This window comes from Macrobrachium nipponense, chromosome 17 (assembly GCF_015104395.2).
Source record: "Macrobrachium nipponense isolate FS-2020 chromosome 17, ASM1510439v2, whole genome shotgun sequence".
NCBI lineage: Eukaryota > Metazoa > Arthropoda > Malacostraca > Decapoda > Palaemonidae > Macrobrachium > Macrobrachium nipponense.
This window is the reverse complement of record NC_087210.1, coordinates 38,543,025-38,569,464: the sequence shown is the minus strand read 5'-3', so window position 1 is coordinate 38,569,464 and position 26,440 is coordinate 38,543,025. Positions and strand designations below refer to the sequence as shown.

The window sequence follows — 26,440 nt, the reverse complement described above, 5'->3', positions numbered from 1 at the left end:
GACGTAAAGAAAAAGTTTTTTTCATAAATTCACCATAAATCAAAATATTGTGCTAGAGACTTCCAATTTGTTGCAAAATGAAGGTAAATGATTGAATATTACTAGAATATAAGAGTTTTAGCTTACAATTGCCTTTTTCTACCATTTCTGTAGAGTCAAAGTTGACCGAAGGTTGGAATTTTGACACATCGTTATTTATATGAAAATATTTCAAAACTGATAAAAGGTACAACTATGAGTTGTTTTTTGTTGTATTCTACATGAAATTGCGCATATTTCCATATATAAAACTTTATGTAATAGCTAATTTAAAACCGTGCAAACATTACGACAATCGGACGAAAAAATTTATGATTTTTTTTTTTGAGGAGTTACCACGCAGACGTAAAGAAAAAGTTTTTTTTCATAAATTCACCATAAATCGAAATATTGTGCTAGAGACTTCCAATTTGTTGCAAAATGAAGGTAAATGATTGAATATTACTAGAATATAAGAGTTTTAGCTTACAATTGCCTTTTTCTACCATTTCTGTAGAGTCAAAGTTGACCGGTTGGAATTTTGACACACCGTTATTTATATGAAAATATTTCAAAACTGATGAAAGGTACAACTATGAGTTGTTTATTGTTGTATTCTACATGAAACTGCGCACATTTTCATATATAATACTCCATGTAACGGCTAATATAAAATGGTGCAAAAATTGTGTCAGTGACGAAATAATTTCTGAGATGTGTCGCTGATGCTTTTTAGTGCGAGAAGAAAGAAATTCGTGCTTGTACGCCTGGGTAATGATTGTAAACAAAACAACGCCTTGATCTGTGAGCTCCCAGCATCCCCCAAGGCGTGTTATTCAAAAGTTTTCGCCTAGTAGGCCTATAACTTTTTCCACGAATTTTTGAAAAAACTTTTTTTCGTCGATGTACCATACGTCGGTTCGGCACCTGAGAGACAATTTTCGTTGACGTTTAATACGTCCAATTGGCGTTAAAGGGTTAACAACGCTTAAAGATTGCGTTTGCTACTGAACCACACACCTTAAGTATGTAACAGTGGTTTCACTACCATACCAAATCTCATACGTAAACATTGACGTATTTTTACAGTAGGCATAAAAGAATCGTCTTAATTTCTATAACTACTACGTATACCATAGCGGCTTCTCTGATTTAAGCTAAGGCTGACCTCCTCTTTACCAGCAAGCTTAACAAAGCTTAAAGATTGTGTTCGCTACCAACCCGCACACGTTCCGTATGTAACGTTGGTTTCACTACCAAATCTCACACGTAAACATTGACGTATTTTTACGGTAAACAAAAGAATCTACTTAATTTCTATAATTACAATGTATACCATAGGGGCTTCTGAATTAAGCTAAGGCTAACCTCTTCTTTACTGGCAAGCTTAAAAAGCTTAGATTGCCTTGGTACCGACCCGCACATTTTACATACATAACAGTGGTTTCACTACCAAATCTCACATATAAACATTGACGTATTACAGTAGACATAAAAGAATCGTCTTAATTTGTAATTACTACGCATATATATACCATAGGGGCTTCTTTGATTTAAGCTATGGCTACCCTCTTCTTTACCAGCAAGCTTAACACAGCTTAAAAGATTGCATTCGCTACCGAACCGCACATGTAACCTACGTACGTAACATTGCCTTCACTCCAAACGTAACACTTAAGTACGTACTGCATTTGCGACTGAAACGTGCGCCTCATGTGTGAGCATTGTTTTTAGACTAGGTCTACGCCTAAAAAAAAAGCAAGCAAGGGTGCTTGATGGCATTTAAACACTTTTCCATTATTTCTGAGATTAACAATATCCAAATGTTTGAACATAGATAGCCAGCAGTAGTGTTTTTTGTCTCATGATACACCTGCCAGCAATGAACAACCTCCACTACGGTTTGTTTTGCTCTAAATCCTTCAAAGCAAATTCTTAGAGGTCTTTGTGTATGGTACCTCGTACTTTGCATTTAAGAAGGGCTAAAGAAGTGTAGGAGTTTTGAGGGAGAGAGGAAGCTTGAATTGTGCCCTCAGTTCTTAGCACCGGCCCTGGACAACATTAACAGGTTTACTGTCGTAGCCTACATACACAATTAATAAATACTTGAAAAATGTGCGAAAATTACTTCAAATATAATATCTTGATATCTACTGATAAATTAAAACTTAAAAAAAAGGAAAACAAACAAACCAGTCTCTACTCAAGAAGAAAAACATACTTATTACTGATCATTATCATGCCACTGAAACACCATTTTTCTCTTAACAGATCACATACACAATGAATAAATACTTGAAAATTGTATGAAAATCACTTCAGACATAATTAAAATTTTGATAACTACTGAAAAAAAAATAAAACTTAAAAATGGAAAAAAATAAGACTTCATCCATGTAGAAAAAAAATTATTCACACTTTACTGACCATTAGTCATGCCACTGTGGGTATTTATATTCACAAAATTTAACATTCCTTAGTTGTGTTCAAACTTAGCAAACTCATTTGTTAGTGCTGCTTTTGAGGCAATTTTGTTATGAAGATACATATATTCACTAACTGTGTATGAAATTGAGGAATTTTCTGCATTTTATTAAAAGTTTTAGTGAAAATACATTCTAAAATTGTACTAGAACCCTAACTATGATAGAATTTATGCTAAGCTCTAATTCTTGGGTCAATTATGCTAAAAGAAACATGAAATTATGCTACATTTGGTAACAGTGGATGACGCTAACTAGCGGCGGCTGGCGGAAACAGTTTTGTTTACAAACATCGTATGGTTTGGGGGTCGGAATCCTGTTTTTTGGTTGAACACAGATACAAAGTTTATTGGAAATTTAGTGGCAAAATCCGATTATGTCGAGTTCTAATACAGTCGTGAGCCAGGGCTATACTGTATTTGTTTCATACTTGGAACAAATTGTATTTTGAACAGCCTTCTGGGTTGGATTAAGTTCAAAGTCTGAGTTACTACTGAACTGCCTAAAGAAAAATCTGCAAATTAGTGAAATTTTCTCCTCAGACAAGTGAATGATGTGTTTCATGATGTGTCCCACAAAACTCTGTAACAAAATGAAACACGGAAATGTGAAACATGTAAAAAAGAGGGTCGCTGTATATGCTTTTGTTATCGATAGAAGTGTCCGCTTACCTGAAGAATTAATTTCTTTCCTGGAAATAAATCTCCTTTCTGGTGCACTTAACTGGAAAAGTATATTTTTTTAAAGGAAATTAGTAAAAAAAAAAAAAAAAAAAAAAAAAAAAAAAAAAATTAATTTTATTTTTCAGATTTTAGTTTCCAGCAGGACATCAATAAAGACAACCCATTGGGCATGGGTGGTAAACTTGCCACTGCCTTTGCCTCTCTTATGAAGCTACTTTGGTCAGGCACCTTTCGTTCTCATGCTCCTACTAAGCTCAAGTCCGTGATGTCAATGAAAGCAAATCAGTTTTCAGGGTTTGCACAACACGATGCTCAGGAATTTATGGTCGAGCTTTTAGATGGTCTTCATGAGGTCAGTACTGATTGTGTAACAAATAACTTGAAAATGGAAATGTAAAAAAATATTACTGTAATCAGCTTTCTTGCATATAGCCACAACTTTGCAGAATGTGTTTATACCTCACATGGAACTGACAAAATATAAATTATAAAGTATTATTAGTTGAAGGTGTAACATGGTAATGGTTTCTGTGGTTGTCAGAGAACATTTCTTTACAGGATCTCAATAGAGTTGACTTTTCTTTACAGGATCTCAATAGAGTTAGGAAGAAGCCGTATATTGCTGAACCACCTGATCTTGATGGATGGCCAGATGAGCAAGCAGCAGATGAATCTTGGAAGTTGCATAAAATGCGTAACGACTCTGTTATTGATGATTTATTTAAAGGGCAATTTAAATCGACACTTACATGTCACCAGTGCAACAAAATTTCTGTCAAGTTTGATGAATTTTGTTGTTTATCAGTACCTATACCCAAAGACCAAAAGGCAAGTGTTTTACATCATTTAAGTTTTTCATACAGTATTGCTTATTGTTTAGTTAAAATATTTGTTAGGCAACCATTCGCCACTTACAATAGTTCTTTAAATTTTTTGACGGACTGTAGAATCCAGTTAGGTCACATTGCTTAGCAGAGCTGGTTGGTGTAATGGATGAAATGGCATTACTTCTCTCAAGGAACCATAGGTAAGGGGATGAAACTTAAGCTGCAATCATTTATGTTTCTCAAATATTTACCATCCATACACTGTCAGGCTGATTGTTGAATGAAAAAACATGTATATCCTATGATTTGAACATGATATTTGATAACTCATGAACTAAAAGCAAGCTTAGGGTAAATAACAATCTTCATTACCTGTTATCAGTTGAGGGGGAGGATTCATCAGGAATTGCTCTTGGAGCTTAGTCCACTCTAAACAGACCAACGCCCCATGTAGTAATAGGTGCATTGCATAGATGTGCACTGTAACTCGGATAACCTTAAAAGGAGGGCCCACATATTTGTTAATTAATGAAGTTGTCCCTAAAAAAGAGAGAGTGGGAGAAAACAAAATATCCACATTAAAAATATTCAATACACTAGTGACAGTATATACACCAAGGTAATTAAAGACTAATACACAAAACTAGGTCATAAGAATATACAGTATCAGTAAACATAAAAAAAGTTAAATCAATCATAAGAAGAGCATTGGAGCTACAAACCAATTAGCAGCTAACAAAACTGGTACCCTTCTGTATGATTCGAATCCTGAATAAAACTACAGCTAGTTGTCGACTTACGATCAATGCAAGTTACGACTGATTGACTGTACGACCACCCCAGCTCCCGCCTCCACTCGTGCAGCTCACGTGCTCACTCAGTGTAAGCAGTAGCCCAGTACAGTGCACATCCTCCATGTCTGTTTGTGTCTTTGTGTTTATCTATCCCATTTTCTAGTTTGGCTAAACCATTTTCCTCCATCTCTTTATCTATCCCATCTTCTAGTTTAGTTAAAAAAGGTAAAAGAGAATGCTAAAAGTATCATTAGTAATGTTATTCTTGTTGTGCAAACGCATACAGCCAGAAATAGCTGATTTGTTATGAATAACTGAATCCAATAACAACAGCTGTTTGCTTGCATTTCAACCATCGTGTGTTAGTTAAAAATTACTGTAAATATGTTACAAATGACGTTAAGTAGACTAGGACTGATGTGTTTTTATGTTGCTATATCCTTATTTGCTATGGAGAAAAGAATAGCAAGGGCATATACTGCTAAATTTAAGCTGCAAGATTTAGCTGAAGCCGAGAAAGGAATGTTCATTTGCTAATGACTATTATCATGCATTGGCAACATGGATGAAACTCTCTCAAGATTAGGGATAGCACCATCAAACTCGACCGTAAACAAAATTTGAGAGATTTATTTTAAAAATATTTGGCATGAAAGAACATTTTACTGTTTTTACTCCAATAAAAGATATACATGTAAAGCTCTGAGTAATCTGATGAAATCAAGTGAAATTATCGAACGCAATCTATGTATTTTTTTATGCAGTAAACATGCCGTTAGTGCTATCTACTCACAAAAAAATAACTAAATTTCTTTTACAATGATCATATTCAAGTGATATTTCAACTTTAAAACACTTGGTATAATATAAAGTAACCTTGTCCCATATCAATAGAGTATTGAGATTCATTAACGCCAGCTAGAAGCAAGAAAATCGCTCTGAGTTCAATACAGCAAAATAAACTTACCTTGCAATTGCCCTCTGCTAATTTCCACAGTATAATATTCTTACAGTAATTTAACACAGACCGACTTGCGTCTAAATTGTTTTACGACTGGTTGGTCGTAACCAATTGCGGACATAAGTCGACAACTAGCTTTAGGCAGGTAATCATTCTCATGAATTTACTGTGGACCATTTTTTGTCTTGGTGGTTAGGATTCTATGCCCAGGAGCTTGACTGTTCCATCACCTGTCCATTTCTGTTAAATATGCCATTGAGGATGGTCAGTGGGTACACTATGAAAATAACAGGTAAAATACCAAACACTTATTTTTGGTAATCACTGCAAGGCCACAATTTCACCAGTTTTACCTGGGAATCTTTCGTGAATGTTTGATTTTCTCACACCTGGCAAGTAGTAGTGGTTGGGGCCTGGCCAACTTGTGAAACTTATGGCAGCAGTTTTGCAATTTGGCCAGTGGAAGATCAGTGAATTGTAATCCCTTGTCTCAAGTTCAGTTATACTCCATCATTGTATTAGCAGTGGCCCGATTCTGGCTTACACCAGCTTTGACAAGAATTCTTGATATTAATGTATCTGTTTTATGGAGGGCCTGGCAGGTCCATAAGGGTAACTCCTTTGAGGACTCATAGTGGTTACCAAAATAAGGTGTTCACTATGTCAAAAAAAATTTTTTATCTTTTACTGTATTAAGTAAATCAGTTTCAGCAAGCTTAGAAACTTAATTCAAAGAATCCAAATTCATATTTCTGTGTTACGTCTTTATACTCATGTTTAATTTTATTGCATAAACTATAACTATGAAGCCTGCTTACCACCAATATACTATTACCCCTGTGGTTTTACATACTGTATATACCCTTGTACGGTTCGATATTTAAAGACCAATTTTATGGCCTAAAATTTTGGGATTGAACATTACTTAATTACTTAAATTACAGAAGAAAAATATCACTGAGCCTTCAAAGACACTGCTGTCATCATAGCTAGCAAATATTTTCTTGAATTCTTCTTGTTATAATATTGAAGAATAGAAAGGAATGGTCATTATACTGTTCTCTAGTTTTAGTGGTTGAAGAGAGATTAAAGAATAGAAATGTATGATGATTATACTGTTTGCTAGTTACAGTGGTTTTTTTGGCAAGCTTTCAGTAGTTATGACAAAATTATTGTAAACAAAGAAGGTCGGAAGTTTTTCCCCTATTTATTATAGTTAATTTTAATGATTAAATGAGTATATACTGATGTTTTAGACATTTTATAGACATATTCTAAGCTTTTTTGCGAATGCTAACATAACCTAGGCAACCATCATGTTTTGATTACAAATATGTAGAAATGTAATGTAGGGCTTATTGCCAGAATCAAAACATGAACTTTACATGGGGTATATGCTAAAATCCTAGTATATGCTGTAAAAAAAGGGGGCCATCAAATATTACATGTAGTCAAATATTACACAAGTGTATATATTCAGTAATTTTGAACATTGGGAAAGATGGGGTATATGCTAAAATCCTAATATATGCAGTAAAAAAGGGGGTTCAAATATTGTATGATTATATATAATAACGAGATAGCCATTATCTCGTTATCATTTTGGTAGCGATAGGCCAGAGCGGCAGACAACTGGTAATTGGCAATTTCTCTCTCTCTCTCTCTCTCTCTCTACCTCTCTCGTCCTCTCTCGTTATCTCCTCTCTCTCCTCATCTCTCGCTCTCTCTCTCTCTCTCTCTCTCTCGATATACCTCCCCTCCATCATCTAGGTCATCAAATCAGAGTCGTGAATTACAAAAATATGCATTTATTTAAAAGCAAAGTATTAACTGAATAACTCAGATTCTTAACAGAATGATTAAATGGAATGTTGACTCAAAATCCAAATAACTCGGATAACTCTCAGTAATTAATCTAACACCAACATTAGTTTAGCCATAACAGACAGGCACAGTCAACACAGTAATTAGTCAGTACATCATTTCTCCAATGAATAATCTCACTTCTCCAGAAAATAGTTCCCCTCTTCCAGAATAGTTCCCTCTACCAGAAACGCCCATTTCAGCACAGTTGCACTGACACTAATCAACAATACTTTGGCAGGGCCACCCTGGCCTTGCCTTCTCTCTGTAACAGACTCCACTCATGGTAACAATACTTTTCCTTATGTAGGAGGAAAAGCGCACACATACATACAAACAATGTTCAGAATGTTCATGCTCCGAAACTGCTGAAGACAACATTCTTGATCATACCACCTCAAAAAAAGATGCGCAAGCATTCCTGAGCTGTCGCTCGGGCACTCTGTATCTAAGGAAGTTAAATTGTTGATTCTCTACATTCTAAGAAACGTCACAGCATATCACATTATATATCATTTAAAATATCTCATAGCAAATCCCCCTCTTTGTTACAGATATATACAGTAATTTTAAACATTTGGAAAGATGTTTTAAGTTGTCAAGTATTGGAAAGATGGTTAGTTTTTAAAACAAATTATCACACTTCATATTATCAGTCATGTAGTTTGGCTTAGATAATTATCTAAATTTCTATTTTGTCTTTCAAACACCAGGTTATTCAAGTTATTTTCTTTTGGAAAGATCCAAGTCAGAAGCCAAAGAAGTATTATATTCGTTTTGCTGCGAATGCATCTGTTGAAGAATTGAAATATGAGTTATGTGAGAGAACTGGTGTTCAGGCGTCTTGTATACAGGTATAGTATATGATTTTGGTTTTAGTATAAGTAAACTGAATTTAGGACACTTCAAATTACTATATTTACCAAGGGTAATTATTTGAATAATGTAAGGTAGTAATGTGTATTAGTCTTGTCTTCCTGGCAAATGTGGTTAAAACCAATAGTTCATTATAAAAAAAGTTGGTATACATTTTAAATTTTGGTAATGAAAATGTATAGTATAGGGAATAAATTCTTAACACATAGAGAAACAAAAGATTCTAGTCTAGCCAGATACAGATGCTGCATTGTCGATTACCTAAACTTTTCTAGCTTATGAGATTTGCATGGTATAATGTCCTTATATCTTTTTTGTAATAATTGAATAAATTTGTATACTATTTTTACATACATAATAGTATTACTGAAAATATTTTCTGCAGATTCAAGTTATAGTATACAATACCATAGGTAATGTATGTATTAATGTGAGAGTATAGGCTAGTGTATACCATAGCTCATATATAGCAATATTGCAAAAAAATATCTGCAGACTAAAATTATGCAATCTTAGAGATAAATGTAATAGAAAAGTTGCACACATTAAATGTTTTCAACTATATTTTATGTAGTACTACAGTAAAATACTGTATTCCCCAACATCAAAAGTGCTTTGACCAATAAGATGCAGTCCAGTTTTGACTGGCAGAATATTGAAAAAATATACTAAACATAGTAGGTGGGAACACTCATTATTAGTTGATGGCTTTGTAGGAAGATTCATGAGTTGTTGGCTTTGTTTTGTTGTGTACTGCAGTCATTTGGCTATTTAGTAGCATGACTTGGTCAAGACAATTTATTGATTATTGAAGTGTTTCAATGAATTTGTTTAAAAAATACTTTTTTATGTTTGTCAACTTCATTTATTTTGGTATTAAATAGGCATTTCTTCAGTTGACATGCTCGTAAACTGAAAAACTTGAACAGATTACTAAATAACAAATACATTATAAACTGCCGGGCTTTGTTGCTTTAGAAATTTTCCTGGCCAAGTGTCTTATGCTTGCAAAATTTGATGTAAGGAATTATAGCTGGTGCAGTATTTGAGGGTTTGGTTAATGTTAGGTGTAGGTGTAAGCAGTATATATTTTTTAATATTAGATAAAGAAAACCTAAACATTGCACCAGGAAGGATTAGAAATTTGGTGTTATTATCCATTTACACTAAGAATGACACAAACATGATACGTATTTGCAAAAAATAGAATATAGTTCTGAATTCTTGCAATACACACACTACAAATAACAAAAAATTAATTTTCAATACCTGGAAATATTTTGCTCCTTGTTAACAAGTATGAAAAGATCCAGTATGAATATCTGAAGAAACAAAAAAATAACCTCTTAAAGAGATTAGTATGTATTTTATACAGTTATGGCCTCTAAACTATTTTACTTTGCCTGACATTTCAAGCTAATGCAAGTCAGCTGCAGTTTACATTACACAGGAGGTGGTGAAGCTCCAAAATATATTTGTATTGCTGATGAAAAAATTGGGAATAATTAATTTATGCCTTGTATGGCTTGTTCACTTATGGAGCATTTTAACATTATTGCACTTATTGGTGTATATTAAGTTCGTTTTTATTGCTCAAGGATACATTACATTTATTAATGTTTATGATGATATGAAATAATAATAATAATAATAATAATAGTGATATTGTCTATATGTAAGTGGTAATGTTTCATTAGTAAAATTGATATTTTATACCTTGTTAACTTTTTCTTCACATCATTGCATTTCATACTAAGACACTTTTAATTCATTCTAGGTCTTTGAGATGTTCAAGTCTAAGATTCACAAAATATTCACCAAAGGTGCTTCATTGGCATCAGTTGTCCCAACAGATGCTCTGATGGCGTATGAAGTTTACAATGAGGCACAGGTTGGTATATCTATATGTTCATTTATACACTTAATTTTTTCTGACTTCATTGTAAAGATTTCTAAAAGAAAAATCTGAAATATTCAAGCCTTGTAGCATTAATAGTAGATTATTGTTTGTGTTTGGGGGTGGGGGGACATAAGTCAGGAAATAAAACTGCTTTGGGTGTTTCCACCATTCATGTTACACAGACCATTGGGCCCTTGTAATGTTTTCCCACATAGTTTCTCAACTTTTTTCAGGTCCAATTTTCACTCGTGAGGATTGACTTAAATGAAAATTAATCTAGAAGGAGAATGAGGCTTAAATTACAGGCCTCTTATAGTTGGACTTGATCTAAGTATACTGATGTTTTTATACCATGAAGTGACAAATGTTCATGCAGATGGCTGTCCAAGGCAGCAGTTAAGTAGATAGGGTGGTAATGTTCTTTTCCAAGAAGGGGGACCTCTGAAGTGTTTTGAGCATTTCCTGTATGAATTTTGAAACTTCCTATGTAATGGAAACAGTCCACCCAATTATGATAGCCCAGAAATGTCTGTTTACATACACACCCACGATTAAACTGGAAGCTGGGTTTTTGTAGATGAACCTTGTAGGTGAAGGTAGTGACAGAATAAATTGAAAGCTATGATTTTAAATTGGATAATACAATGGCATGGTTTGAAAGTTTTCTATGGAGCTGAAAAATGGTCAGAATTTCAAGTCATACATAGATAACCAGGTGTCTTTTAAGGAATGCCTTATAGACTACTAAGGTCAAGTCAAGGATGAACTGTCATTACAAAAAGTCAGTGTCATTATTAAATAATATCAAGGAAATTTGTGACATTAACAGAACTTATCAAAACAACTCTTGATTGCATACAGATAACTTGATGAATGCCATCCATTCAGGAAAATGGAGAGGTTTCAAATAAAATTATACTACTTTGCCGTGTCTCTGGTACACTAACGTATATGACCAAGAGAGTTTGAAGTTTTTGGGAAAAGTTCAGTTTCCATGTTAACCCTTAAACGCCGAGCCGGTATTTCCGAAAGTGTCTCCAGTATGCCGGCGGGGTTCGGGAGTAAGCGCCGAAGGGGATTTTTTTTTTTCCCCCCCAAAAAAAATCACAGCACTCTTAGTTTTCGAGTTTTTTTTTTTTTTTTTTTTTTTTTTTTTTTTTTTCCTGAAGTTGAGTATGCAACCATCAGAAATGAAAAAAAATATCATTATCATGTATAAATATTGGAATATGTGATAGCGCGAAAAAAAATTTCATATATATTTGTATACAAATCACGCTGTGAGCAAAACGGTTAAAGCTAATGAGTTAATTTTTTTCATTGTATTGTACACTAAATTGCTATGATTTTGGTATATATCAAATTGTAAAAATAATCAAAACAACACAGAGAAAATATTATTATAATATGATGCATGAATTTGTAACGCGCCGACATAAAAAAAAAGTAGTTTTCAAAAATTCACCATAAATCGAAATATTGTGCTAGAGACTTCCCGTTTGTTGCAAAATGAAGGTAATTGATTGAATATTACTAGACTGTAAGTGTTTTATCTTACAATTGCTGTTTTCTACCATTTCAGTTGAGTGTAAGTTGACCGAAGGTTGAAATTTTGGCACTTATTGTTATTTATATGAAAATATTTCAAAATTGATAAAAGCTACAAAATTGGCTATTTTTTTGTTGTATTCTACATAAAATTGTGCACATTTTCATATATAAAACCTTATGTAACGGCTAATATAAAACGGTGCAAACATTACGACAATCTGACAAAAAAATGTTTGATTTTTTCGGCTGTTACCGTGCGGACGTAAGGAAAAAGGTTTTTCAAAAATTCACCATAAATCGAAATATTGTGCTAGTGACTTCCAATTTGTTGCAAATAAAGGTAAATGATTGAATATTACAAGAATGTAAGAGTTTTAGCTTACAATTGCGTTTTTCTACCATTTCGGTCGAGTCAAAGTTGACCGAAGGTTGAAATTTGGCACTTATCGTTATTTATATCAAAATATTTCAAAACTGATAAAAGCTACAACCATGAGTTGTTTATTGTTGTATTCTACATGAAATTGTGCACATTTTCACATATAAAAATTTATGTAACAGCGAATATAAAACGGTGCAAACATTACGACAATCTGACAAACAAATTTTTTATTTTTTCGGAAGTTACCGCACGGACGTAAGGAAAAAGGTTTTTCAAAAATAACCATAAATCGAAATATTGTGCTAGAGACTTCAAATTTGTTGCAAGATGAAGGTAAATGATTGAATATTACTAGAATGTTAGAGTTTTAGCTTACAATTGCCTTTTTCGACCATTTCAGTCGAGTCAAATTTGACCGAAGGTTGAAATTTTGGCTCTTATCGTTATTTTTATGGAAATATTTAAAAACTGATAAAAGCTATAACCATGGGCTGTTTTTTTGTTGTATTTTACATGAAATTGCACAGATTTTCATATATAAAACTCTATGTAACAGTTAATATAAAATGGTGCAAAAATTATGTCAAAATGACTAAATAATTTCTGAGATGTGTCGCTGATGCTTTATAGTGTGAGAAGAAAGAAATTCGCGCATGCGCACCTGGGTAACGCTTGTAAACAAAACAACAGCTTGATTCGTGAACTCCCAGCATCCCTCAAGGTGCATGATTCAAAAGTTTTCACCAAGTAGGTCTATAACTCTTTTCCTGCAAATTTAAAAAAAAACTTTTTCGTGTTGATGTATCATACGTCAATTAAGCACCCAACAGACAATTTTCGTTGATGTTTTATATGTCCAATAGGCGTTTAAAGGTTAAGTGGTGTGAGTGAAAGTCATATGATATTTGCTAATTAAATATCCTTTTGCAAAGAAAGGATGTAATTTGAAGTGCAGGAGTAAGGAAGCTACAATTAGTTAACTTTTGAATTCTGCCATGATCTGGGCATCGTAGTGAATTACGAGAAGTCAGAGCTCGAACCCAAGCAGAGGATGAAGTTCCTGGATTAGCAGGTTCAGGGAGGCAGTAAGACAGTTCCTGTCTCTACAGGAGCAACCAGCTCAGCAGTGGCAAGTCGTGATCGGCCACCTGTCGTCTCTCAAGAAGCTAGTCCCTCACGGGCATCTTCACCTGCGGTCTCTTCAGTGGAGACTAAAGGAGTGTTGGTCACAGGCAAGGGACCCTCCCTTCTTCCCTGTGTCCCTCACGGAGTAGGTGAGGCAGGACCTAGCCTGGTGGCTGGGCGAAGGGAACCTTGGAAGAGGAGTGCCTCTCTCTCTCTCTCTCTCTCTCTCTCTCTCTCTCTCTCTCTCTCTCTCTCTCTCTCTCTCTCTCTCTCTCTCTCTCTCTCGAAGATGCTGCTCTTCTCGCAGAGGACGCCCTTCAACATCCGTGGGACAACCTCTTTGTCTATGCCTTTCCCCCGTTCTGTCTGATTCGCAAAGTGATCAGCATGGCGCTGATCACTGCAAACCTTCGGATGATCCAGGTGGAGCCCAAACGACCTCAGGCCATTTGGTATCCGGACCTGCTGGCTCTGCTTGCTGAAGCGCCGAGAGAAATTCCCCCTGGCACAACCTCCTGTGCCAGCCATGCGTAGAATGGTACCACCGGTCCGTCGAGTCCCTGTGTCTTCACGGCTGGCTGCTATCCACCATCTCTTGTGAGCGAGAGGCTTTTCTCGCAGCGCAGCAACAGAGATGGCTGGATACCTCAGACAGTCCTCTGCAGCTGTCTAGCAGGGGAAGTGGTCCGTCTTCAGAATCTTTTGGTCCCTGACGACCGGTTCGAGTCCTTCACGATCCCCTCCCTGAAGGATTTCACCGATAATGATGCGGATGAGATGCTGCTTTGTCCTGTGAGGGCGCTACAGCGCTATCTGAAGTGAACTCGACACCTCAGGCCTGAGTGTCGACGCCTCTTTGTTAGCACCGGGGTTACCAAGAAAGAAGTTTCCAAGAACACACTTTCTTTCTGGCTGCATGAGGTGATCAGGAGGGCGTACGATATAGCTGGCAGTGACGACACCCGTACCCTTCGTCCGAGAGCCCACGAAGTCAGAGGTATTGGTCCAACCCTTGCGTTCCGCAAGAACTTCTCCCTGGTGCAGGTTCTGAAGGCAGGGGTTTGGGCCAACCAGACCACTTTCACTTCATTCTACCTTCGGAATATCACCCACAGGTCCTTGGACACTTTTTCCTTGGGACCCGTGGTGGCTGCTCAACAAATTGTGTAGTCTACCCAGCACACGAGCAGACAGAACAGCATCGCATCCTTGTGTGACTGCATGAATGGACGAGTGAGAGTGTGACTGGTTTCTCTTCCTCCTTCATTCTTCTCCTCTACCTGTGGGCAGAAAGCTGCGGTCGTCACTACACTGAACAGGAGGCTGATGAGGCCGATGAAGGTAAGCTACACAACCGAGCCCCATTCTATCCCTTTCAGGAGGGATAGAAGTGTTTATCCACCACTCCCCAACAAGGAGGGGAGTGGAAGCCAACAAGAGACAAACCCATAACTTTACCTTGGCTCTTGAAGTAGGAACTAGTTCCTGCTTTTTGCTATTTATAAAAGGTACGCTTGCCTCCCTCTTATAAATTTGGTCCAGAAGTCTGACCACTGATCCTGCGGTGCACACCCCTATCAGCTGGGCAGAGGCTAGGATCCCTCCCTCTGCTCTTACGACCAGGGAGGGAATCCAAGGTCGGACGAACACCAGTCTGTTCATAAGACTCAGATTCCACCCACCAATAAGCGAGTCTTCCTATTGTTAAAGGACCGAGGGTTTGTATTACTTATCGGAACAAATAACAATTTGTTGAAAATTGTATTTTTCCTAACTATACAAACCTGAGGTCCTTTACATATAGTCCCACATCATGCCACCCCTCACTGCGTTTCCTGGGCCTAAAGCAAAGTGACTCCTCGCCTCGCAGTCGAGCTTACTGCTAACTGCCGGACAAGTAATTAACTACCGAACCCCCTTGTTCGAAGCTTACAACCGGTTCAGCTGCTGCTAAGTACCTTCCTATTGTTAAAGGACCTCAGGTTTGTATAGATAGGAAAAATACAATTTTCGACAAATTGTTATTTTTAGATTGGTTTATTGACAATTTTGGTCATTGCTTGTATGACCCTGTGAACCACAAATTGTTATTTTTAGATTGGTTTATTGACAATTTTGGTCATTGCTTGTATGACCCTGTGAACCACAAATTGTGAAATAGACTTGTGAAAAAGTCTGAATAATTCAGGATAGGATCAAATAAGTTATTCACTGGTTTGGACTGTTTTATGTCTGAGTAAACATATCTAGAAACTATTGCTAAACAAGATTGTGTATATTGGTTCATGGACAATTTTGTTCATCTCTTGTATGGCGCTGTGAATGACAGATTGTGAAAAACGTACAAGTCTATGAATGGTCCTAGATTGGATCAAGTTTGAGGTATATGCTGTTTAGGACTGTTTTACAATTAAATTAACATATCTTGAAACATTATTGCTAAAAGAGACTTATACATTTTGTTTCATGGACAACTTTGTTCATTGCTTTTACAGCACTGTGAACAACAAATTGTATTAAAGTATGAAAAATTAATGTGACAAAAAATTATTCAAAGATAATTGTTCCCCCATTAAAATATATCATTCTCTCTATGGGACGTGCTAGAGAAAATGGGTTATTGATGATAAAGAGATAATTTTACAAAAATTTCCTGGATGATAAAGAGATAATTTTACAAAAATTTCCTGATTGTTTCAAGATTGAACATTCAAAGATTTTTGTATTTTGTTTCCTGAAAACTTCTTTTTTTCCAAAACTGAATGCTTAGATCTCCAAGAAGAGTGACACAAGACTGTGTTTATTCACTATGTATTAGTTGTAGAGTAATTGGCAAAAAATTGAAGCAAAACCCTTGCAATCATAAGGTAGGAACAGTCATTTACTTTATAATGGGGCCTTATGGTGTTAGCACTCCCCATAAATTCCAATTTAGGCAAGAAAATCAAGAGAGAGAACAGTTCTTTTCATCTTATTATATCGTAAATTTCAGGCCATATTTCTTATATGACGAAATAGTTTTTAGTGTAAAAATCGACTTTCTATTTGCCATAGTTTCTTAGTAATTACAAAATAATCAATAATTTTTTTTCTTTTGCCATTCTCTCAAAACTATTTTTTCAAAACTAAATGCTTATTTCTCCAAGAAGACAACCAAATTCAGTGAAACTTTTAGTGTATAGTATAACTATATATCTTGATTTTATCGTGGGGAAAACAGCTTGGGGGGGGGTAACTTTTTATTTTACATACATATTAATTTTCAAGTGACGTTATCATTTTTTTCAACTGCAAAACAAATGAATTTTGGTCTAATTTCTGAATTTCCCTGTGTGGGAATTTTCATAATTAATTGCAGAATAAAGAAAAAAATTGGAAGTATCAATCCCTTCACTCATAAGGTAGAAACAAGCATTTATTTATTTTATAATAATGGGACCGTATGGCATAGGCATGCCCCTTCAATTGAATGTAGGTTAAAACTTGTATGTATGTACTAATAGTAACCATCATATGGCATATCTTAGTTGAAATCTTATGTATATAAAAGTCAAAAAAGAGGTATAGAACACTGGTAAAGAAAACTTTTTGATAACCCCTTAATTACATAGGATATGGGATTTTCCTCTTGAATACAGGTAATTGTGTTTTATATTGCATTTCACAACTTTTTGGAAAAATACATAAAACCTTGTTTAAGTCTATATTTCAATGATGTGCTGCCATTGATTTGGATTTTTGTCACTTAGCATGTGTGAAATTTTTTCATAAGATGATTTTATAATAGTAAGATTTTTATTTTGGCTATGCTGTTATGTTAGTACCTGGTAATGCATTTGTTTTAACAGATTTTAGCTGTACTATACTGTTTAATTTTGAATTTTGTTTTAACAGGTTGGTGAACCCGTTGTTGAAATAGCAGTTGTACAGCGTATGATGATTCCAAACCCACCTACACGTTGTGCCTATTGTTCTCGTAATGCTCCTCCTGGCTCTAAGCTGCGTCGGTGTATGAAATGTTTCCGAGCAGGATACTGTCATACATTATGTCAAAGGAACCATTGGAATAGCCATAAAGTAAGATGATAATTCTAGTTTGTATCAAGTTTATCATGTTTGTGATATCTTTCTTACTATTGGACAGATACTGGTTATATTTAGCGTTGCTTCTAAATATTAATTATTATTTATAAAATTTTGTAGAATTCATAGACATATATAAGGTGGTTAATATAAAGGTCCTCTTAGTTACTAGAAGTCACTTTAAGTACATCTTCATTAAGGACTGGCTCAGATTGTTATTGTGGTACCTTGAAGATACTGTAGTTTGATTGTTTTGCCGTTTGCAGATTCACTGTAAGTTGGTTCCAGAGCCAGTTGGGTGCCCTTTTATAGTATCACTGCCAGAAAGTCATGCCACATATTCTCGACTTACTAGAATCATGGAAGGTTATGCTCGTTATTCGGTAGACATCTTCCAGCCTCCTGTCTTCCATGACACATCGCATCGAGGAAGTACTTCCAGTATAGAGCTCTCAGGGGAAGAAAATGATGAAATGGAGGTATGTGTTCTGAAAATGATTTTACTTGAATAATCAAATAGATTATTAAGTAAAGTGGTACTAGATTATTTATTAAGTAAAGTGTTACAACTTATAATGGACTTTAATGGTACACCAAACTGTTCTTTGTCACAAGTCTTTCATCCCATTTACATTGCTCTGTCTATTATTAGCCCTAACAAGGATGTCATGTTTTTTGTGTTTGTCTTTTTGTTAGCACATCAGTACAAAACTTTTTGTGGATTTTTCAGAAAGATTGCCAAATTAGTGTTACAGATGGATCTCTTGATGAAGGTTGATATTGGGGGAGGATATCAATGATGAAATCATGGCCCAGAAATATGCAGAATATAGAAACCACTTAGACACTTCAGCAGTAAATTAGTCTTGGGGAGGATACAATTCCATAGATTTGATGAGGTTATGAAAAGTTAGATTAGGATGTGTCCTTTAAATTACCATTGTTCCAGCCTTGATTCACCCTTAATGGATGGGCATCATCATCATATGAGTATCTATAACAGGTTTTGAGTGATGTACATGGCTAACTTATATGAGTACAGGCAGCCCCCAGTTACCGACAGGGTTTTGTTCCTTGGGGCTGGGCGATAACCAAAAATCGTTGCTAACTGAAAGTCAAAAGTTACAGGAGCCACAATCCACCTTACAGAGCCCTAGACTGGGGGGGGAGGATAACGATGCCTAAGACAGTCACGGCCAGATATTTTACCCTAATATTTAATAACTCTTTAATGAAAATGTCAGATTTGATGAACTTACGAGACCTTTTTCGGTATGCATAGCGTTTCCTCCATCTGTTTATTTGTCATAGCTTCTAGTTAAGTTAAAAAGTAAAAGAATGATTAAAGTATCATTAGTAATACTATAATCATTTAAATGCTACAGCAATAAACAGCTGAACAAAAACAGATGTTTTGCTACAAATAGCCAAACCAAATCAGATAACAACTTTTTACTTACATTTCAGCCATCATATTATATTAAATAATTACTGTAGTTATGTTACAAATGATGTTAAGTTGAAGAGGACTGATATATTTTTACATTATACCTTTATTGGTAATGTAGAAAATATTGGCAAGGAAATATAATGTTCATACTGCTAATTACTAGAAATTGTGGATCAGCAACATGGATGAAACTCAGCTGCAAATAATTGAAGAAAAAGTATTTAAATAAAAAATGCTGGGCATGAAAGAACACAATTTACTGTTGTTTTTATGCCAATAAAAGATAAATGGACAAAGCTTCTATTATGATGAAATAGGGTGAAGAAAGTGAAAGGAATCTATTAATGTTTTTACAAAAAGAAAAAAAATCCTCCCACAGCCATCTATTAATGAAAAAAATAACTCTTCTCTCATAGTAGTATGCCGACTATAATTTTGATTTTTAAAAGAAACGTGCAAAGAAATACATATTAGAAAAAATATGTATACCTTACGAAAAGTTATTACATCTCATCTCGGTAAATCTCTTAAATATTTTACAATAAATATACTCAGAATTTGTTACTGATTTTAGTCCTTATCTGTTATGATATTGTGTGAGCTGTAATCATAATTTTACAAAGTAAAATAAAATTAATTATTAGAAAAAACATGTACAATTAGGTAAAATTTACGAGTGTCTTGGAAAAGAGGCCCTGCATGTGCTTGTAAATGTTCACCTTCAACTTATCATGGAAAGTACAGAAAAATGTTTTGAACTTTTTTTTTTGCACTCCATGTGCAGCACATATTTTCCTCTTTCCATGATGTGCGTCTTCTTAAATTGGGCAACCTTCAAGTTTGCTCGATGGGGGTGTACGTTTAGTATATACTACATACAGTGGTTCCTCGAGATACGAAATTAATCCGTTCTGAGGCGGCTTTCGTATCATGAGCTTTTCGTATCTTGAACCGCATTTTACATGTAAAATGGCTAATCCGTTCTAAGCCCTACAAAAACACCCCAGTAAATTTTATTATAAAGCTAAATTGACCAATAAACAATGAAATACGGTGTTCCCCCTGTATTCACGGACTCACTGATTCACGGATTTCTATCTGGACCATATCTACCCACTATTTGCAGGGTTTCACCTATTCGCGGGATTTTCTGGCGAAAATCATCACCAATTAGTGTATTTTGATGTTATTTTCACGACTAAATACCTTTTTATAGTACAAAAATGATTTACTAATTTTCAAATATTAATACTGATTAATACTGTATAGTAAGTTTAATAAGATTAAATGATATCACAGTAAAAATAATAATTCTCTCTCTCTCTCTCTCTCTCTCTCTCTCTCTCTCTCTCTCTCTCTCATCTCTCTCTCTTCATCTCCAACCTCTCACTTCTCCTCTTCCTATCACTCTCTCTCTCTCTCTCTCTCTCTCCTACATAGATGTATGGTTTTTTTGTATGATAAATAATTTATTTCATATTTTCTAATAGTAATATTAATGTATACAGCAATAACATCAATTCATTAAAGAAAATTCAAAGTGAATTAGTAAGATTTTAGTTTATGAATTTGAAAAATTATGTAAGAATGAAGGAAATCCCAATCTTCTCTCTCAAACTCCAGGTACTAAAACTGTCAAACATATCAAGTAATGGGACGGAGGGGGAGGAGCTGTTGTGTTGTTGCCACCAAGTGTTCATGTAATTTCTCTCTCTCTCTCTCTCTCTCTCTCTCGTCTCTCTCGCTCTCTGTCTCTCCCTCATCATCATCTTTCACTCTCTCCTCCTCTCCTCTCTCTCTCTCTCTCTCTCGAATTTTCTGAATTGTGAACTTTTTATAGTACTATTACTATTTGTTTTTTTTAATTACTTTAAAATTAAATAATAATAATAATTATTAATAACTGTAATTACAAAATTCATATGTGATAGTATTTTAAAGAAATACAATAATCTATACATTTCACTCTTTTAATTAAGGATATCTCTCTCTCTCTCTCTCTCTCTCTCTCTCTCTCTCTCTCTCTCTCTCTCTCTCTCTCTCTCTCTCTCTTGCCACACAGGATATGTATGTCATAGTGGTAACTCCCTCCCTCTGTTTTGCTGGAAGCGATATAAGTATTTTCTGAGAGAACAGAGAGATAAACACGCACTCTCTCTTTACTGAGATGAAAGAATTTTTATGGTACTAGTATGTAAAATGTTTATTGATATTTTCTGTTAATAATAATAATAATAAAAAAAAAACTGAAATTACAAAATTTGTAAGTGGTAGTATTTTTAAGAGGTAAAAATGACCTTTCCATTTCACTTACGTAAGGATAACTCCTCTCTCTTACTGTGATTAGAGAATTTCTGGGTTCGACCTGTGTCAGCCGGTGAAATGTTCCTGTAGCACACATTTCTAGGTATAAATAGATGCTAAATATACCAGAGAAAAAAGCTAAATGGAATGCTGAAGTTACTACCTCCAGCTCGCTCACCCATAAAGGGTGTCGGTATAAGACAAGGGCGAGTGGAAGCCACTACCACAGATATTCTGCCAATTAGAAGACTCCTCTCAAAACCCCTCTCTAGATAGGTGCCGTTACAACGTCTACCTTCCGCTCGCAACTACTACAACTTCTGCCCAAACGCTTCATTCCTGTATTAGCACATCTAGTGTACGCACACGCTTTTTTCTGTTCTCCTCTATGTTATCGCTGCCTCCCCACCCATGTGGGGGCGGAACTGGGCTTAGAGCTGCGTTTCTAATTACCTTAGAACTGCTTCTCTTCCCCGGTGCGATCAGACTCAGGCCTAGGTTTTACCTAATTTCCCTGTTCTGCTCGTATCAGCCCGACCCCGCCGGCTTTTACTATTGTGATAACAAGATTATGGATTCCGGAGTAGGCGAAGCCTTTTAGAGATTATGTTAAGAGAGTGTTTTATTTAGCCTCTGTTGGTATGTCTCCGGGCCTGTATTTGTTCCGACAAGTGTGGTCTACCATCACACACACCAGAAAGTATACACCGAAGTTTCACGTACCGTTGTTCCTGCCGCTCTGTTTTCCATCTTCTATCCTGTCGCTGCTCCCCACTCTGGTGGGGCGGAACTGGGCTCAGAGAATGCGCCTACAAACAGGTGGGCTCCGTGGAAGATTGTTCCTCTTACGCAAGACACATCATTGTGTCCTGTCGTCACTCTTAAATCCTATCTGGCCAGGACTTCCAAAAAGTCTTCAGGTCCCCTTTTTATTAGAGAGAAAGGTGGTACAATTTCCTTGAAAGGTATTAGACAACAAATCCTTTATTTTATTAAACAAGCCAATCCGGATTCAGTTCCGCATGTCCATGATATCCGAGCGGTGGCTACCTCGATTAACTATTTTCACAATATGAACTTTTGAGGACCTGAAGAAATATACGGGTTGGAAATCTCCGGCAGTATTTAAACGCCACTATCTCAAGAAACTAGAGGCCCTTAAATTCTCGGCAGTGGCTGCAGGGAGCATAGTCTCCCCTGAGATGACCGAGTCCTAAAACACTTTTTTTTTCTATTGCTCGTTCTGCTTAGCCCCCTTTTTCCTTGATACTCACTCCTTCCTACCTGCCTCGCTCGTATTCCCTACCGACCTTCCCACTCTGGTGCCGGGCTGGTTTGCTTGCCATTCTGTTGCCGGACTTGTATATAGCATTGAGACCCATCTTTTGTGTTCCTTACCTGTTTTGTACATACTTGTATGTATATAGTCATATTGCTTCATATGCCATTCCGTCATACTTGTATATATATATAGTCATATTGCTTCATATGCCATTCCGTTGTATTATTACTTTATTACTAGTCATTAAGTCTTCATTTTAAGTCTTAATTTTAAGATTTCAGCTAAGTTTGCCTGTTTCTTTTCACGGCATATTAAATTTATTTCTTGATGAACTTTAAGTTTCATTATTCCTTATATATGTTTTTGTTTTGTATCTTTCAAGCTTGTATGGCAATTCTCTGATACTATTTCACCGGCTGACACAGGTCGAACCCAAAATAGGGATTTTGACGTAGGAAAAATCTATTTCTGGGGGAAGACCTGTGTCGCCCGGTGAACCCGTCCCTCTTTCTTTTCCTGATCCCCATCCTGTAGCCAGTCCAAGCTTGGGTGCGTATTCCAAGAATGAAGATGCCGGGCGTGGGTGGTAGTAGTAGCGAGCGGAAGGTAGATGTAGTAGTCCTTGTAAAGGCTCTTGCCTTGTGAGGGACTTTGAAAGGAATCTTCTAATTGGCAGAAGTCCTGTGATAGTGGCCTCCACTCACCCTAGTGATTATACTGACGCCCTTGGGTGATCGAGCTGAGGGCAGTAACTTCAGCATTCCATTTTAGCTTTTTTCTCTGGTATATTTAGAATCTATTTATACTTAGAAATGCGTGCTACAGGACCATTTCACCGGGTGACATAGGTCTTCCCTCAGAAATAGATTTTTCCTTCGTCAAAATCTTTTTTGGTATTGCAACAAGACTAACTAAAGCTAAATATGATTTGGACACTATATACATAGAATGTAAGGGACAGGTGGGCTCTGGTAATTTGACTAGTGTGGAATGTGCTAAGTAGGATAACAAAAAATGGAGAGTTTTAGAGTTGCATTTAGCAAAGTTCAACAATGACAGGAAATGCAAAATGGCCACTAGAGCCGAGAGTAAGACGTTAATCAATAAGATTGTAGATAGCTCTTCTAAGTCTATTACTGATTTTCCTGTGATTTCTGTTCCTGCTTTATCTTTAACCCCCATTGCTAGTCCTTTGACTAATCCTGTAACTCTTTACCCAGCTCCCTCATTTCCAACCCCATCCACTTGTCAGCCTTGCAGCTAAGATGGTTCATAATTTTGACCAGAAAATTGGTTTTGTATTGGCCACTGTGGCCCATTTGGGTGTATCAGTTGAAGCCCTTATGGGTAAAGTGGAGAAAAGTGTTAGTGTATTGTCTGTGGAGGAGGTGTTTGTTTTTCCCACCATTGCTCCTAGGCAATGGTCACTGGCGTTCTCTCCTACAAATGGGAGCAGTTATAGTGGAGGCCCAAGGAAGGTCGGTGGGGTCTGCCCACTTACAGGTGTCGTGTCCCTCGATCAGTCCTTTAGCAATGGCCCAGGCTGCAACATTTGATGGCCATTGGAAAGACATCCAGAAGGAAGAGAATTGGCTGTCCCTGAGCTCTGAGGCAACCAGCCTTGCTAGGAGGCACCAGTGGCGCTTTAGTGATGAATTGCAGCCATTGAAAAGGCCTGCGATTGACTCTGTCCGTTCTCTGACTGTGCCTTGCAAGAAGTTTAGTGACCCCCTTCAGCTGTCATGCAGTTTTGGGATTCTCGAGAACGTTTCTCTTCTGATGTACTGGTGCCTAAACGTTCTTCGTCACAGAGGATTTCTTTGGACAAGCGCTCTTCTCACAAGCTCTCATTTGGCACCATAGCTCCCACCTGTGCCTGAGCTTTTGCTGGCACCCAAACTCCCTTTTGTGCCTGAGCTCCCTTTTGCGCCTGTGTTCCCATCAGCTCCGTATTCTCCTTTGGTGCCCAAGCCACTGGCACCAGAGCTCCCAGTTACTCCTAGCTTTCTTGTTGCTGCTCAGTATTCAGGTGCATCAGATGTCTCTGCTAGACACACAGCTCCCTCCAGAGAATGCTTGGCTTTGGTGATGCCAGAGGCAAGCATCTTCTTTCAGTCTATTTGATCTTGCCTGCTCAGTCTTCCCCTCTGGGTGTTATGGGGGGGGGGGGGGGGGGGGGTGGGGTGGGGGGGGGGGGGGGGGGGGGGGGGGGGGGGGGGGGGGGGGGGGGGGGGGGGGGGGGGGGGGGGTGGGGGGGGGGGCACAACCCCCTGGATCCTTCCCTAGCCCGAATTCAGTAACAGCTTGCTGCCATCCTCAATTTGCTTTATAAGAAACCTGCGACTTCTCAACCCCCTACGAATCTACACATATCCCTGATCCCCTTGAACGATGATAGTGTTCCTGGTATTTCAGATGAGAGTTCCACACCCTCTGCCTATGCAGCTGTTACAGAATTTAATGCAGTCATTCCTGGGGTTTTTCTCACCAGCAACTCTGGCTTCCCTGGCTTTTGATATTTTTTTGGGGTGACAGACTGGTTGACTCCTCTATGCTGCCAAAGATTGTGCTTTCATCTGCTGCAAAGAAAGCTCTGAATGAGCTTGATGGTTGGCTTTCAGAGAAGAGAGAGCAGGGGAGGTCTTTCTTTGCTTCTCCCCCGTCTTGTTTGGTTCGCTGGAGGTACTCTGCTTATGCTACCAGGGAAGTTCCCTCTGGGAGTGGCTACCTCCTCCAGATTCAGCTGAACTAGATCAGCTCCTCAAGAATATCTTCAGTGTTTTTGAAGTTGAGTTTTCTGGACTTGGTCGGTTGGTGCTTAAGCCAAGAAAATTAAGAGCTGCTCTGATTTACCAGAAGGTATCGCCTTGGATTGGCTTAATGTTCTGTTGTTTATGGACAAGGGCATTAGAGACGGCACACAAGGTACTTGTTTCTCTTTTTTCCAAGGGGTTACTCAAAGAGAGAGAACTCTGGTGTTTGTTCACTTCAGAGCGTTTCACCCTTTCAGAGGTCGGCTTTATTGTTCTCTCCTCTTGATCAGCAACATCTCTTTCCACAGTCCATCGTAAATGACATTGCATTGGAGTTATAGAAGAAGAGCACACAGGACCTACTAACTTGATCTTCTAGGAGTCGTAAAGAGACATCTTTTACCCCCAGAATCAGGCTCCCTTTACAGCCTTTGCCTTTCCAAGGTGACTTGTTTCTCCCTTCCAGACCACTTAAGAAGGCTTCCTCCAAGTATTCCTTTCATAAATGAGTTTGCTTCCCTCCATGCACCAGTAGGAGCCAGGCTCCTCCATTTCTGGGCGAGATGGAGTTTGATAGGAGTGAAGGAGTAGATAGTGGAAGTTTTAAAGGAAGGGTACTCCATTCCATTCAGCGAGAACCCCTGCATTGGGTAACACACCCATCCCATTGACTGCCTGCTCGGTGAGCTCCGAGAGGTATTTCGCCCTCTCAGATGAAATTTCTTCCCTCCTTGAGAAGTAGGCCATTGAAGTGGTTGAAGAAGTATGGATAGACAGCTTCTACAACCGTCTTTTTGTAGTCCTTAAAACACCCGGGGGATGGAGACCGGTACTGGATGTCGGCACCTTGACCATCTAAGTTGTTTCAATGTGGAGACTTGTCACACTGTCATGTTATCAATTCACCAGTACGACTGGATGACAGATGACAGCAATTGATATGCAGGATGCATACTTCCACATCCCAGTTCATCCCAGGTCCAGAAGTACCTGCGTTTTTGTTTTTCAAAACGGAGTGTACCAGTTTCGGGCCTTATGCTTCGGCCTCTCCACAGTGGTGCAAGTCTTCACAAAAGTTCTTGCTCCGCTCGTCCAATGGCTCCAT

The 26,440-nt window shown here is 37.2% G+C and overlaps 1 protein-coding gene across 1 annotated transcript in view; it reads left to right on the top strand.

Moving 5' to 3' along the window:
- Nucleotides 1-26,440, top strand: part of LOC135196183 (ubiquitin carboxyl-terminal hydrolase 19-like) — a 147,743-nt gene that overhangs the window by 73,305 nt on the left and 47,998 nt on the right. The window contains exons 7-12 of the mRNA XM_064222768.1: nucleotides 3,310-3,536; nucleotides 3,773-4,012; nucleotides 8,343-8,483; nucleotides 10,283-10,396; nucleotides 17,358-17,540; nucleotides 17,813-18,025. Coding sequence (XP_064078838.1) covers nucleotides 3,310-3,536; nucleotides 3,773-4,012; nucleotides 8,343-8,483; nucleotides 10,283-10,396; nucleotides 17,358-17,540; nucleotides 17,813-18,025 — 1,118 coding nt within the window. The remainder of the gene's footprint in view (nucleotides 1-3,309; nucleotides 3,537-3,772; nucleotides 4,013-8,342; nucleotides 8,484-10,282; nucleotides 10,397-17,357; nucleotides 17,541-17,812; nucleotides 18,026-26,440) is intronic.